This window comes from Felis catus, chromosome D4 (genome assembly GCF_018350175.1).
Source record: "Felis catus isolate Fca126 chromosome D4, F.catus_Fca126_mat1.0, whole genome shotgun sequence".
In the NCBI taxonomy this organism is placed as follows: Eukaryota; Metazoa; Chordata; class Mammalia; order Carnivora; family Felidae; genus Felis; species Felis catus.
The window spans coordinates 40,184,428-40,200,662 of record NC_058380.1 but is presented as its reverse complement, the minus strand read 5'-3'; the positions used below and the strand labels follow the sequence as shown (position 1 = coordinate 40,200,662).

Below are 16,235 nucleotides of genomic sequence, written 5' to 3'. Positions count from 1 at the left end.
AAGATGCTGGGAGACAGCTGCACTGCACTCATTATCTGCTCTTAAAGTCACAGCTACTTCTTTGAGAGAACGTTGCCTCCAGTGAAACGCTAACTTGCCTCCAGTGAAACGCTAACTTGCCCGACAATCATCAATTGCTGTCGGGAACCATAAAGAAAATTGTTAAGGGTTTGCTTGCTGGAAGAAAAAGACCCCGGGGGAGGGGTGGTTAGTGAAGCAATTGCAAGGAATGTAAGATTTTGTTGTGATGTGTAACAGTTGTTAAGCGCACAGGTCAAACTAGGTTATAGTCACAAAGTCACAGACTCAAGCCCATGACCTTGGGCAAGTTACTTAACCTCCTTTTCCAAAAAGCACCTCCTTTTCCAAATCTGTAAAATCACTGTCTACTTCCAAAAAAACGGTTGCGGAATTAAACAAAGATGATATATGTATTACTTTGAACAATGCCTAGCCCTTAATAAGCACTTAATCAATGTTAGTTCTTATTATGATTATTATGTCACTTCTGTAAGTCATTGTCTATGCAATCAGAAAGTCAAAAGTGCTTTGTAGGATTTTGTGCGAAATACGTGAAAACATACATATGTAAAGAATATAGCTTAGTGCCTGTATGTAGTAGGTAATCAAAAAATGAGAAAAGGAAGATAAAAATTTGTTAAAGAAAAACAATCGTAGAAGCCACAAGCTATTTCTTTCTACTGCATGAGTCTGTTCTCCTTCTTTGAGAGAATTCTCTCTGGAAATCCTGAGTTGGACAAGATTGCCAAGGAGTTTTCACTCTCGTGGGGTCGTTGAACAATTTAGAGCTCCATCAGAGTTCATGAGCTTCTCAGAGGAACCGTTCTTAAGTCTGTGTCTTCCCACCGCTTCTTTTGTGGTATGAGTCCACTGCTCTCTGTTGGAGAGAATAGGACGAGCTGGCCATGCACTGGAGGAAAGAGCCCTTGGCCAAGGACTCCAAGGGCTGATTCCCCCAGGCTCTCCTGCTTCCTTTATGACCTCAGGCAAACTCCTGGTTGCCTGTAACAAGAAGCAATTAGACTTCTCTCCCTCTCCCAGGGGGTGCTCAGGTCAGAGGAAGCAGTGGATCTGAAGACTTTGGTGAAGTCTGTGTAAGTCTTAATTTCCTCAACCAAAACGCAAAACAGCTGGTTGTTCTCTGTGGCCACAGTTCTCCTGACTGCCAGTTCATTGCTCCTCAGTGAAATCACTTTTCTGCCACATATGATTTGGATTCAATTCAGTTGTCCTATGGATAATTATATCCAGCTACAAGTTTTCACTTGAAACTTTTACATTCGATTTATATGGACCACTTTGAAAATTGATGTGGGTGAAAATAGTGATGATTAAAAAAAAAATCCATCAGAAAAATTCCATGATGGCTTCTAAGTTCATTCTGACTGGTATTTTCAAGATTGTAATATGAAGTAGAAGCTAGAAAAATCTCCTTGGCTTTCTTCCCCATGCTAGGCGAGGATATCAACATCTCTCTATGTTTGGGTGGGTGGGAATGGGTTGATTCTGAACTGGCTATTTTTAACTTAAATCCACCTTAATGGTTTTCATTTTGCACTCAGTTTCGTTATTTATTTATTTAATTTTAAATTGAAGTGTAATTAACATAGAGCATCATTTTAGTTTCAGATGTGCAATATAATAATTCAACATTTCTGTTGCTCATCACAATACGCATATTCTTAATCCCCTTTACCTGTTTTACCCATCCCCCCACTGATTTCTCCTCTGGCAACCACCAGTTTGTTTTCTGTGTTTAAGAGTCTGGTTTTTATTGGTTTATCTTTTTTTTCTTTGTTCTTTTGTTTCTTAAATTCTACATCTGAGCAAAATCATATGATATTTGTCTCTCCCTGATTGACTTATTTCATTTAGTATTGTATCCTCTACTTCCATCCATGTTGTTGCAAATGGCAAGATCTCATTCCTTTTTTATAGCTGAGTAATATTCCATTGTGTGTGTGTATAATATATATATTATATATATTATAATATATATAAATATATATATTTATATATAAATATATATAAATATATATAAATATATTATAATATATAAATATATATATAAATAATATAATATATATAATATATATAATATATATATAATATATATATACCACATCTTTATCCATTTATCTATCAATGGACATTTGGGTTGTTTCCATACCTTGGCTATTGTAAATAATGCTGCAGTAATCATGCGGTACATATATCTTTTTGAATTAGCGTTTTCATTTTCTTTGGGCTTATTGGGTTCTGTTCTTTCAGGTTTATTTTAATTTTTAAAGACTTGAGGGTACTTGTAAAAGCTAAAGCTGTGAATCAGGAGGTAATAGCCTCAAGTATGGGGAAGGCAAAAGGTTCCATTGTTTACATCATCTTCCCTTAATTGGTAACACTTACCTGGATCACTGAGAAGAGTATCAGGTTACACATAGGAGTCCTGCAAACAGCAAAGCAAGCAAAGAAACATCTATGATGGAGTCTTGTGCCGGTGCAAGAGGAGGGAGGTACATCCCTTACCTTGTGTAGCTACGATTGCAACATTTTAAAGAGGAACAGTGGTAAATATGATTCTTTTCAGGCACATCATTGTCACTGACCACTGAAAATTTCCATTGCAGAGAGAGCCGGGGAATACAGGTAGGATCCATTCTTCTCTTGATGTGCACAGAATACCTTAGATAAGTGACAGGAGCATCCTGTTTTTTATTAACGTAAAGAATACATGCTCCTCAGGTTAAACCCAATGTGTAATTATGAAGTAAATACTAGCTCACATTCCTTACCCCCCTCCACCAGGAAATGTTACTAAATTACCTTCTTCTGTTAGGAAATTTACCAAGAAAGAAAGTTTGATTACAGAAACAGTTTTGAATTTTTATAAGGAAGCACTCAAAGCCAAGTGGTGCACCACTTTTCAGAACCTCTTTTCACTCCTTTTTATTGGCTCGTACAGATATTACTGAGAATACCTGATTTCCACAAAAAGGAAAAAGGCAATGGTGAGACACGGTCTGTAAGAACAGACCGGCTTTGCAGCCATGACATCAGGAGTTTGAAATGCTGAGAAGCAGCTGAACCACACAAACCAGCTGAGACAGGATTTGTTGCTATTGCAGGGTGAAATTAAATCTAAACTGGCTAAAAGTCAGTTTACAAGCTCCCTGGAAGAATTTAGCCACCTTTCTGCTTCTACTTCCGAGTGTTCCGATGGATTCCGATGGATTCCGCTGCCCCAAGTGGGTGCTCATATCAGCAGGCTGAGCAGGCTGCGGGCAGACGGAGTCTCAGGATCGGACTTGGCCCTATGCTGGGACCAGAAAATGGGGTTCTCAAGAAGAGCTATGTCAGGGTTTGCCAAGTAAATGTTGGTTACCTCTGGATGTTGTAATTTTGTATCAGAGACAAGATAATTACTGCCATCGAATTTGGGGGGAGATTAAAGACCCAGCATCATCTGTGAAACCTTGTGTGATTCGGAGCCTTGGTTTCTTTTAATTTTTTTTTTACATTTATTTATTTTTGATAGAGAGAGACACAGCATAAGTGGGGGAGGGGCAGAGAGAGAAGGAGACACAGAATCCGAAGCAGGCTCCAGGCTCCGAGCTGTCAGCACAGAGCCCGATGCGGGGCTCGAACCCACAAACCGCGAGATCATGCCCTGAGCTGAAGTAGGACGCTCAACCGACTGAGCCACCCAGGCGCCCCTAGAGCCTTGGTTTCTTTTGTAATTGTTCTGTGGCTTTTGTTTGGTTGTTTGCTCTTTTCTTCTCCATCTGTTTATCAGAATCCTCTCTCTTCCCTCCTCTGCTGCCTTCTTCAAGTGAGAAATCAGAGCCGTATTTTCCACGGAATGTCCACGTGTTTGGTTTTCCCCAACCCCAAGAGAAAAATACAAGAGCAAAATTCAAATGTAAATAAAACATCAATACCGCATGCTCTTTTTGATCTTCATTGAGCCTAATTTTGCAAACTTCATCCAGGCCCCTTTGATTGAGGGATGTTTGGTTTTTAGCTTGGAAATTATCACTCTTGCACCCTTCATTTCCTCCCAGCTGTGTTGCTTCAGGTTGTTTCCGAAATACTGGAATTCAGTTTTTACCACTAGAGCGTGTCTTAAGATTACGAGGAAGAAAAAGAATAAACGAGAATGTGGGTAGAGCATACTCTGTTTGGCTTGTGCTGAGCCTGATTCTGCTGTCTTCACCAAGGCCCAAGTCCTGCCATTCTGTTTTTCTCCAGACAAGCTTTACTCTTATTCCTTTGATATACTTTGTAAAAATAATGCTACATTTGTATGGGGCTTAATAACTCGAATATTTCCATGTGGATTATTTCGTTTGGTCTCACTGGGAAACTGGAAACGAGAGGACGGATAGCTCCATTTTTCAAAGAGGAAACTGATGTTCATCAGAATCCAGCTTTGGGGGCATCTGCATGGCACAATCAGTTGAGCGTCTGCCTCTTGATTACCGCTCAGATCATGATCCCGGGGTTGTGAGATCGAGCCCCACATCTGGCTCCGTGCTGAGCGTGGAGCCTGTTTAGGATTCTCTCTCTTCCTCTCTCTCTGCCCCTTGCTCCCACTGGCGCTCTCTTTCTCCCTAAAAAATAAAAAAAAAAAAAAAATAGTAAGAAAAAAATAACAGGATCAAGATTCGCATCTGTATTTTTGGAATTCGGGTCTACTATTTTCATATCATTGTGGCTCAGGGAACCACAGAAACAGATTTCCTCCTCTTTCTCTTATCTCTTCCTTATGGATAAACATTAGGATCTTGGTCTGTGTACTTAATATGATATAATTAGAATAAGCTATGGTCCCATATGCTATTAGGTGAGAAGACACAATATTTAGCTGATGAGTGACTAAATTAAATTAATAGAAAAACTTTGGGGCGCTTGGGTGGCGCAGTCGGTTAAGCGTCCGACTTCAGCCAGGTCACGATCTCACGGTCCGTGAGTTCGAGCCCCGCGTCAGGCTCTGGGCTGATGGCTCGGAGCCTGGAGCCTGCTTCCGATTCTGCGTCTCCCTCTCTCTCTGCTCCTCCCCCGTTCATGCTCTCTCTCTGTCCCAAAAATAAATAAACGTTAAAAAAAAAATTAAAAAAAAATTAATAGAAAAACTTGAAGACTCAGGTGATTGACAGTTCAGTCATGAGTACCAAAATAAACCCCAAATAACAGTCGGTTAAACAAGAAAGAAGTTTACATTCTCTGCCATGTAAAATTCTGGAAGAATGGGCTGGTCTGGGGATTCTACTTTGCAAATGTCCCAGAGACCCAGGCCCTTTCTAGTCCACAGCTCTGCTAGCCTATGGTGTGGCCCTACTTCTTGTGTGCAAGGAAGCATCCTCAAATCTGGGCAGCAGGATGGAGTGAATCATAAAAATAGATCCATAAATAAAGATAAACATTCTCACCTTCATGAGGGAGACAGTAACAAAAAATACAAACAAGCAAATGAATTGTTAGATGGTTAGGAGGGCTAAGGTTAAAAACATAGCAGAAAAGGATGCTGGGGGTGGGAGTGTCATCATACTAAGGGGTGGTTAGGTGTGGTACGGTGCAAATGTGACATTTGATGGAAAACTGGAAGGCGGTGAGGTGGGAAGAAGGATATCTGAGGGAAGAATGTTCCAGAGGGAACAGCAAATGGGAGGGGTCTGGATGGGAGCAAGAGGAAAAGGCTAATCTTAATTTATTTGAGGAAAAGCAAAGATACTAGTGTGGCCAGAGCAGAAGTGATGGGAAGACAAGATGAGAAGAGAGGAGTAAGGGAGAAACGTTACATACATTGTTACCTCATGGCTTTTATTTGAAGATGAGAAGCCATTGGATGTTTGGGGTGTGGAAATGACCCAAGTAATATTTAATAGGACCCATGGCTGCCACGATATGTTTTGAAGATGAGTGCCTTCAATTTATATTGCGGTGTAAACAAATTCTTACAAATGCAATGGCTTAAAACAACACAGATTTCTTATGTCACAGTTTACATTGGTCAGGAGTCTGGGCACAGCTTACCTGGGTTCCCTGCTTCAGGCTGCGTTCAAGGCGTCCACTGGATGCCAGTCTTTTTTTTTTTTTTTTTTTTGATGTTTATTTATTTACTTTGAGAGAGAGAAAGAGAGAGAGCATGAGCACGAGCGAGCAAGGGGCCAAGAGAGAAAGGGAGAGAGGATCCCAAGCAGGCTACACGCTATCAGCCCAGACCCCCATTTGGGGCTTAATCTCATTAATGGTGAGATAATTACCTGAGCTGAAATCAAGAATCTGATCCGGCCACCCCTGGGCACCAGTCTTTTTTGGAGGCTTGATTTGGGATGAATCTTCTTCCTAGCTCATTCAAGCTGTGAGCAGAATCCATTTCCTTCTGACACAGGAGCTCACGGAGGCTTGCTTCTTCAAGTTCCACAGGAGAGCCTCTAGCCCCAGTCTGCGGAGATTCTTACATTACATAGTGTAACCATGGGAATGACATCCCATCACCTGTGCCTTATTCTGTTGGTTGGAAGCCTCACAGGTTCTGCTGTCACTCAAGGGAAAGGAGCTTCTGGATGTTAGGAGGCTGGGATTATTGGAGGTCACCCTAAGGCGTGTTCACTGCGATGCCAATAGGACTTTGTTACTATTGTTTGGATGTAGACCTACCACAGAGACAAAGGAGAGAAGAACTGAGAAAGTTGGATGCCATTAACTGAGATCTGGGAGAGGGAGGGAGGGAGGGAAAACCAAGAGCACACATTTGGCGACACAAAGAATGAGATACCCGTTAAACGTCCCTAGGGAGATGTCGTATAGACAGTGGCATATGGAATCCAGAATTAAGGGAGGAGATTAGAGATATAAATTTGGGACTCATTAGCATATAAGAGGTATTTAAAGCCAAGGAATGAGATCACTAGGGTGTGAAGGTAGGTAAAAAACATGTCCAAGGACTGGACCCTAAGCTCCCTCCATTAAAAAGTCAGGGGATCAGGGAAGAAGCAGTAAAGGAGAAGGGAGGTAGGTAATAGTGAGATAAGAGGGGTGCACAGAGCATGGCATCTCCCTCTTCTCTCTGAACGTGCTGCATTTTTTGAGTAGTCTTGGTTGCCGAAGGCACATTGAAACCGGGGTTGACTTTGTAATGAAGGTTCAACAACCGGGTTTGCGTTTGTGCCCAAATAAGCCAACCTAATTCAGCCGGAGTGTGGCCAACACTGTCATTGGGAGTGTGGGAACTGTTTGAGTCAGTTTGAGACTGACACCATAAAAAAAAAAAAAAAAAAAAGCTGCTCTATAAAGTGTACAGATATCAGGTGACACATGTCACGTGCTACCTGAAAAATGAAAGGTTTCAAACAATGACAAGGGAACAAGTCTTCCCTTGATGTATTAGATGTGAATTTTTGTGTACGCCTTTTGATCAAACATTTATTTCAGTATCCATTGGTTATGTACAGAAATTGATTGACATCATTAAAATGTAAAGACCCCCTACGGGCATAAGAAACCACCATTGGTTCACCCAATCATACCCTGAACTTAAGGATATATTGCAATACATTGTACTTGGTAGAGTCTTGTCTGTTGTTAGGGAACACAGAGAAATAATCTTGAAATTCTAAAGCGTTGAAGTAGAAACAAAGACCCCATTTGTGCATATCAGTACATTATAATGTAATTAGCATCATAGATAATACGAATATGCATGTATACACCGAGTTAGCTGTATCTGTTGAAGCTATGTAACTTGATCCCTACTCCCTTTTACGTGTAAACAGAAGTCCAAATGTTCACTTAGAAGATCGAATCTGTTCTCCAATTTCCACCCAAGTGTTTCTCAGGTGTCTCCTTGCCCAGCAAAGTCATAACTGTGGCAGGCGACAGATTAGGAGGCTTGTTTCTTACCTGGATAGAGATGATTTAGAATTAATCAGCTTTTAAAACAGTGTGCAAATAACCGACAGCTCTCTTGTACAAATTAGGCTGTAGTTCTCACTGAACTGACGAGGAAACAGAGCAGAGCTCAACTCCCTCTGAACGCGGTGACCAAACACTGCACTTGGGCAGTGAGGCTGGCTAGCTCCTGTTGGACCACACAAGTGACATCCCAACTGGGGCATGTCGAGCTTGGAAGCGGGAGTTACAGGCAGCGTAATGAAACGGCCTCCTTGCCTTTCAGATGGGCTGGAGGTCAAGTTCGTTTATTTGTTTTTAATTTAGCTGAACTTAGAGGCGGGTTGAAAGATGCCTTTGCCGGCAGGGATCTTTTGAATAGCTGCACAAACCTTTTGGTCTCTCTGTCGCTTCCCTCCAACCTCTCCTCTCGTTTGCAGGATTAGAAAAGCACTTGGGAGGCACATTCATCTTGCCGGCGTTGTCAGGAGTGATCAGCGAGTTTTATTAAAAGCCCCGGGACTGCCTGAAAAGCCTCCTTGTCTGAGTTTGAAATGAAAGGGGCATGTTAAGATCTTGGGGCACACTGTCGGGACCCCTTGCCCTGCCCCTTGGACTATGAGCTAACATCCCTGGGGGAAGCACAGAAGCCCTCCTTTGTTGAAGGGATTTCGCCGGTGGACAAATGGAGCTGGCCCCTGACAGCATGAGCTCTCGGAGTTGGGGAGGGCCCCGTGCCCTGCTGCCGCTGCTGCTGCTGCTGCTGCTGCTGCTGCTGCTGTTGCTGCTGCCGGGCTGGGCCGGCCCCACCTTCATCAGTGTTAACCGTGGGGTCAGGGTGATGAAGGGCAGCTCTGCCTTCCTGTTCGGGGATGACCTGAAGTTTGCCATCCCCAAGGAGAAAGATGCTTGCAAAGTAGAAGTCGTGATGAACGAGCCAATGACCCAGAGGGTTGGGAAACTCACTCCACAGGTAGGTTGTACCTGAGATTTTCTATTGAGTGTGTGTGTGTGCGTGTGTGTGTGTGTGTGTGAGAGAGAGAGAGACAGAGACAGAGACAGAGACAGAAAACAAAGCAGTGACAGCCTTCCAAGGGCTGGCTGGACAGTCTCTTGTGTGGTGTGATATGGTCAGTCTTTATGGGATTATTCCTGCCCCGAGTGACTTCATCCATTGCTAGTCAGGGTGCCTTTGGATAAGACATCAGGATTTCAAGATGTGTTTTAGGCCACACTTGTGACCGCAGGATAGCAAAAGTAAAACGTGAAGACATTTTCATCTCTGTCCATCACTTGAACGTTCCCTTAAGTAGGAAGACAGACATGGAAAAAAGAGGTGAAAATACTTCACTTTAAATATTCACTATTCTTCAAAGTGCCTGGGTGGCTCAGCCAGTTAAGTGTCCGACTTCAGGTCATGATCTCACGGTTCGCCTACGGCCCCGGTTTGCGAGTCTGAGCCCCTCATCCGGGCTCTGTGCCGGAAGCTCAGAGCTTGGAGCCTGCTTCGGATTCTGTGTCTCCCTCTCTCTGCCCCTACCCAACTCATGCTCTGTCTGTCTGTCTCTCTCTCTCTCTCAAAAAAAAATGAATAAACATTTAACAAATTTAAAAAAATAGATATTCATTGTTCTTTAAAAATGTCTGTCAAAAAAATATTTCCCTTTAGTCGAGACCTTGGAGACCTTGTCATTTAAGAGTACTCTATGCACAGTCCTTTTGTAGGATGAAGAGTTACTTTCTAATCCATTGGATTTTAAAAAGTCTGTGCTATATTGTATTTGCTTAAAGTAGGAGTTTATCTCTGTACAAAATAGGAAATTGCTTCTGGTTTCCTTACTTGTTCCTACTGTGGTTTAACTTCCATTGCAGACAAGTTTGAGAATATTCAGCACCGGCTGCTGCTGCTGCTTCTGGAAAAATACCCGTTATTTGTGAACTGTGAACATGAATCTTCATCTCCATTTGGCTAAAGAATCATATTGCAGGAAGTTATTCAACAGTGGTACTAGATGTTGTAGAGATGGGCTGGCGAGACTTAGATAGATGCTAACTCAAATGGACATCTTTACTGCACTCAGTGTACAGTCCGATTCAGAAACCTATCAGAATTCTATGGAGGGTTCTCACTTAGGGAGTATTCCTGAAGTGATAGCAACCAAATGTCTCTCTCCAATTTCCCAGGAGATTTTCTTTTGTAAGTCCGAGCATCCAATGGGCACCTGAAACCCGTCGGTACACAATAATGGCCCTCGCTCCGAAGGGGTTGTATTCCCAAGTGTTTGGTAATTGCAACATGACTTGCACTGTGCAAGTGTGTTTGATTGGAACTTACCAGTTGGGGAAGGAAGAGAGACCTGGGATAGCTCATATCCAGAGCCCAGATGTGCTTAATGCAATGAGTGGGTGACATGAATAAGTCAGCTGCAGAAAACGGAGTCCCAATTTCCGGAGTTAAAAGCACCTCCTTGGAGTTGTGGAGAGTAATGTAGGACCCTAATCCTAGAGCTGCACGGATATATGTGGGTGCCTTATAAAGACTGATGAACTCATCATTTGGAACCCTTCCAATCAACGTATTTTTAAAAACTGTTCAACATTTATTTAGAAATGAGGCTGAATATCTTGTGGGGGAAGAGAAAACAATTCTTCCTGGTGCCCACTGGGGCAACCTGGGGTCCATCTGTATTCAGCTCTGGCCCCAAGCATGGCAATTTGGGGAGAATATACTGTTACTTAAGCCAGTCTCTGAGACGTATCCTCTCCCAGTCCCAAATAGCCTGTGACTTATACACACACATATAGTACTTTCTCTGAAAGTAACGAAACTGTCTCCATTATTTATTTTTGGTGCCATTTTAACGGTCTTCACTGTTTGGCCCGCTCTGCGATACCAGAGGGCAAAAGGGGATCTAAGTTACTACAACTAGGTGAAACGCTTATTTTCTCATAAGGATCGGAATAGTTCTCCAAGTCATCTCCATTCCAAACATTCTCAGATTTTAAGGCAAAAATCCAGTTACTAGGAGGAATATGGAGCAGAAACAACATGCCTGCCTGGCTGAGGCAAGTCTGGATGGGTAGGCTGGGGACGGGGCTCCGAAAAGTCCCAGGTTGTCCCCTCGTGTGCTGTGGCTTAGTGTAAGAAAATGTTCCGTGAGTGCATTTCCATGGGTAAACCTGGCGTCTCAAATGGATTTAAATGGTCTACAGAAAATGTGTGACTTACAGCTTCTAAAATTTATTGTGTGAAAAAAGAGGCCATTGAACTGTGGAACTTGATTATATTTCTGCCAAATATTAGAATTTTGTACCATAAGGAAACCTATATATCCAGAAAACTTTGTTTCTCAAATTGCCAGGTGATCTTCCCCGTTTGTGATGACACTTTCAACAGAAACCAGATTCCTAAGTAAAGTCTGGCTTTTTTTTTTTTTTTTTTTGGAATGTGTGCTTATTTTCAGTGCAGCCCTCCCCAGGGATTTATTTCTTATGGCGTTTTTGAAATTAAGCATAGCCAAATGCGTGTGCACACACACCAAGCCTAAACATTATTCTTTAATAGCACTTACCAGTAAGTCGAAAGCAAGGCTTATGTGAACCCATTTCTAGCAAGATGACTGTATTAACAACACCCCACTGTGTAATGAACGGTTTTATTTGATTTGCAGAGAAAATGTTTTGTTTAACATCTGTTCAATTAGTGTTTTCATTTCATTACTGAAGTTTGTCTTAGGACCAACAGGTTCATTTTCCTATTGGATATTTGGAAAGGGATTTCAATTGACGCATGCTAGTACCTTCTGTTTAGATAACCCTCTTGATATAGTCAATTAGATAAGGTCGGTGGCAATATGTTTTCCTCGTGTTTTAGGATGAGACTGCCTCACGCACAGCACTTCTCACACCTGTTTCAAAGCAAGAAATTTCCTGGGTGGAAAGCACCTCAGTGTAGAGCTGAGCTTGCTTTTTTGACTAGGAAATACAGCAGTAAGAGAACATCTCTAGTTTAAACCAGTTTACTGTCATTAAAGTGAGTAATGAGTTAGGAATGTGTGACAATTTAATTATAAATTGTAATTGAAAAGCAGTTGAAGTGGAAAAAACCAAGGCTAGACAGTAATTAGAAAAGGATTTAGCTCTCCTTTGTTTTAGTTGGTAAATTTATGGACAATTATGGTTGTCGCCTTTTATAAAAGGAAAACATATTACGAAACATAAAACAGATGTTTCTTTTAACAAAGCAGATTGTCCCTTTATCACCATGACTATTTGTCAATGATATGGGGAAGGTCTTTCCTTTATCTCCTTCCTTGTTGTCAGTTAAAAAGAGGAACCAATGATGTCTGTGGGAAAAGAAGATCATTGGTATTAGTAATAAAGTCTTCTCAGGGAGGATGATGTCTGTAAATGATTGAGCCTGTGACAAAGTATGAGCTAAACACCGTGAACTCAACAGTGATGGTGTGTGAATGCCTCAAGGGTATTTCTTAATCCTCTACCAAATGAGATTGGGCAGAGCAAGAGTCATGGTGTGATGGGGATAGAAAATTCTTCTTTTAAAAATTAGGTTTCCCCAAACACAACAGTGAGCAATTTCCTTAATGGTTCTGAGTGAGGTGATACAGTTAATTATAATTTTATTTAATACAAGAAATTACCTTTAGTTTGCTCTGTGTCTCATCAACCATTTCCGCTATTATGTAACCAATAACACAGCCTTTTGCAAGTGTATGAGAAACACGTGTGGGTCGTGTTTGGCCCCGATCAACCCCAACACTGTCCATAGTCAGTGGTTCCAATTTTGAATATGAAAGTGCTCTCTGGAAAAGAAAGAAATGAAAGGAAAAGAAAAACTGCATAATATTTATAATACAGTGTGTTTGAGGGGTAACGCATGCCTTTTCATGCATACACCCAGGTAGACCTCTCTAACTCAATTGTTATGAACCCCTGAACATTGTGGGTGTATAATATTTTGATAAATGGAACCATATTTAAATTTTTTTAAAGCTTATTTCCTTATTTCGAGAGAGACAGAGAGAGGACGGGCAGGGGAGGGACAGAGAGAGAAGAGAAAGAGAATCCCAAGCAGGCTCTGGACTGTCAGCGCGGAGCCCGACGCAGGGCCGGGACTCGCAAACCGGGAGATCATGATCTGAGCCAAAACCAAGAGTCAGACACTCAACTGGGCCACCCAGTCACCTCAAATGGAACCATATGTTAAGTGTATTATAGACTATAAAAATCATTGTATCAAGAGATAATTACTTCTTAATATATCTGCTTGATCTGCTTAGATTTTCATAATTTCGATATTCTCAAAATAAGACACATCTGTATGAAAGCAGGATGGTGAGCGGGCACAGGGGCGGGTAGAGGGACAGAGTGGGCGGTGGTGGTTACAACGTGCACACACGCACACACACGCACACACACACACACACGTGCGTACCCCACTCACAGGCCATAATTTCCCCAGGCAGTATTCCACTGCCAGAAAAATCAAATCTTGTACCACTTTTTTTTCACAAATATTTATCCATTTTTTCACATGAACTAGGTCTTTGACTGCCATTTCCTTCCTAATGAAGTAAAGTATATTCACAATGGTTGCCCGATTCTTGATGAAGACACAGTGAAGCTTAGACTTTACAGGTAAGCAGCACGCATAACCATTCTGTATACTTCTTAAGGCTTTATTTCTATAGATAGATACTGTCATGGGGCTAGTTACTAGATTCCAAAGAAGACGGTCATCAGTAGAAATTGAGGACCTAAGTAGATGAGGCAAGAATTATAGCTGACTTTCAATTACCTTGATTTGTATCATCTTCCTGGAGGCTTTTCTGTACCAAATTTCTGTCCTGCTTCCCTTCAGGGGATCACCTCCGGTGATCCACCTTCTTACTTCCGACAGGAAATGAAAATTGCAAAATACAGATTCCTAATGAGAAGTAGGAAAATATATTCCAAAGCTGAATGGTATTCTTCATTCTGATTATCAGCCGCTTAGTTCATAAGTAGTACAGTAGCTTCTAATTTTAAACATACTAAATGATAGAAGTGTTAAGAAAATCAATTATAAAGTTAAGTACAGAGTGACCATGTGACCCAGCGGTCCTACTCCTAAATGTATAATGAGAGGAATCAAAACCTATATTTTCACTTGTCCACAAATCTTCACTGTAGCATTATTCGTGATATCTGAAAAGTTGAAATCCCAGCTGATGAATGTATAAGCCAAATGTGGCATATCCATACACTGGAATGGTATTCAGCCATGCAACGGAATGACGATCTGATTCAGGCTACAGCATGGATGGACCTTGAACCCATCATGCTCAATGAAAGAAGCCAGACACAAAAGGTCACATACCTTTTCATTTATATGCAGCATCCAGAAAACACAAATCCAAAAACACAGATTAGTGGTTGCCAGGGGCGGGGGAAGGGCACATGGGGAGTGACTGTTAATGGCTATGAATTTCTTTTTGGCGTGATAAAAACGGTCTGGAATTAGATAGTTGTGTTCCTTGCACAACCTTGTGACTATACTAAAAACCACTGAGCTGTATACTTTAAAAAGGTGCATTTGAGGGTATATGAATTATAGCTCAGTAAAAAATTAATTTAAAAAGGAAGCTCATGGTTATGATATTACTTCGTAGAGGTGACTGACAATTCAGTAGATGGGATAGGCTTTTAGATAGTTTTTTACTTATTTTTGTTGCTGTTATGAATATTTGGCTAAAATATCCTAGTGTGTATTTCCCTGAAGTACTACCGTAACACAAAGCGTTTTGTAGAGGACGCTGGAACAGTGAATCATCCTATAGACACTTATGATCACCTGCTATAGCTCACGGCCCTACGCTGGGCATAGGAAACCCGAAGGTGAGGATACATGGACTTTACGTGCTCCTAGGCTGACCCAAAATAAGGGTAGGTACTTGTAATGCAAAACAAGTCTTGAAAGAGAGGCTGGAACAAAATGCTGTGCTCAAAAAAAAGAAACAATACCCGAGGATTCCTTATAACCAGCACACTGGGTGGTGGTTTGATCTTTCTACGACTGCAGAGTTAGAAAACGAACTTCGGACAGCTTGCCTGGAAGGGCTGGAGAAGCTGGTGAGTTCCGACTGCTCCCACTCCTGGAGTTTCCAAGGGGCGGAGAGGGTGCAGGAGCAGGACCTTCTCGGGCTGAGGCAGAGGAGCTGCTGTTCTTGGTCTCGAGGACATTCGAAATAGAATATTCAGAGGAGGTGGAGGCAGAAAAATCAGAGAACATGCTTGTTCCCTCCTCACCTCCTCTTCGGCCCCTTTGGCAAGCCACGTGGCCTTTGTGCCTCGCTGTTCTCACCTGTAAATGGAATTGACAGTGCCTCTCATGGGTTTCTGAAGAGCAAGAAGATGTTGATGCTGCAGAAACTCCTCACCCTTTCACTCCTGAATCACGATTCGGTCCATAAACTGCACGAGCTTGATACTCTTAAATGATACATGTGCTGGGAGTGAGATTCTGAGCTCCCAGAAGTCATTACATATCAGTACGGATGACGGGTTTGAGAGAAGGTGTTGAAAGAAAGATCCTGGGGATGGAGATGGCGGGAAAGGGAGTCGACACCAAGCTAAGGAGATGAACAGACAAGGACAGAGATTGGGAGTAGAAATCCAAACTCTTATAAAGGCAATCTTTAAGCTTCAAAGCAAGTCAGTTCACAGATACCAGAAGTATCTGAGCACCAGTACATATTGCCTTTGCTCCGTTCTCTCCACAGATTTACTGAGACAGATACCTTCATGGAAACCTTTATCCTGCGGGTCTATCTCCTGGAACCAGACTGTAACATCATCCGTATGAGTAACAACGTACTGGAGGTGTCCGAATTCTATGGCCTGTCCCGAGCCATTGATAAGAACGTGCTCAGATTTGACTACGAGGGGGCGGCCGGCCTGGAGTGCACAGTCAGGCTGGATCCTGTGGGAAGCCGGCTGCCAGCCCACGGTCAGGTGGTCCTGCTGGAGCCTCGGCCAGAAAAACCTCGTGGAGATCAGCCGCACAGTTTTTTCCCTGAATCTCGTATGTATGTTTGAATACCTATCTGAATGTTACGAGAACTGATGTATCTGGAAATAGTCATTTTCCACTGGGACAAAAAGTTGGACTTGATCTAAGAACGTGTTGCTGGTTGAAACATGTCAGTTAGTGGGGAAGAGTACGCACTTGGGGATCCATACGACCTGGGTTTGAAAACTGCCTCTGCTATTTATTTCCTGGGTGATTTTAGGTAAGTTACTTAACTGCATCAAGCCTCTGTAAA

The 16,235-nt window shown here is 42.1% G+C and overlaps 1 protein-coding gene across 8 annotated transcripts in view; it reads left to right on the top strand.

Annotated features, from left to right (window-relative positions):
* The window catches only part of FREM1 (FRAS1 related extracellular matrix 1), a 313,656-nt gene that overhangs the window by 164,954 nt on the left and 132,467 nt on the right, over positions 1–16,235 (top strand). For all 8 annotated transcript variants that reach the window (XM_045043745.1, XM_045043744.1, XM_045043746.1 and 5 more), the window contains 3 exons: positions 8,352–8,884; positions 13,475–13,569; positions 15,693–15,994. In XM_045043745.1, the coding sequence (XP_044899680.1) occupies positions 8,597–8,884; positions 13,475–13,569; positions 15,693–15,994 (685 nt within the window). In that variant the 5' untranslated portion in view covers positions 8,352–8,596. The remainder of the gene's footprint in view (positions 1–8,351; positions 8,885–13,474; positions 13,570–15,692; positions 15,995–16,235) is intronic.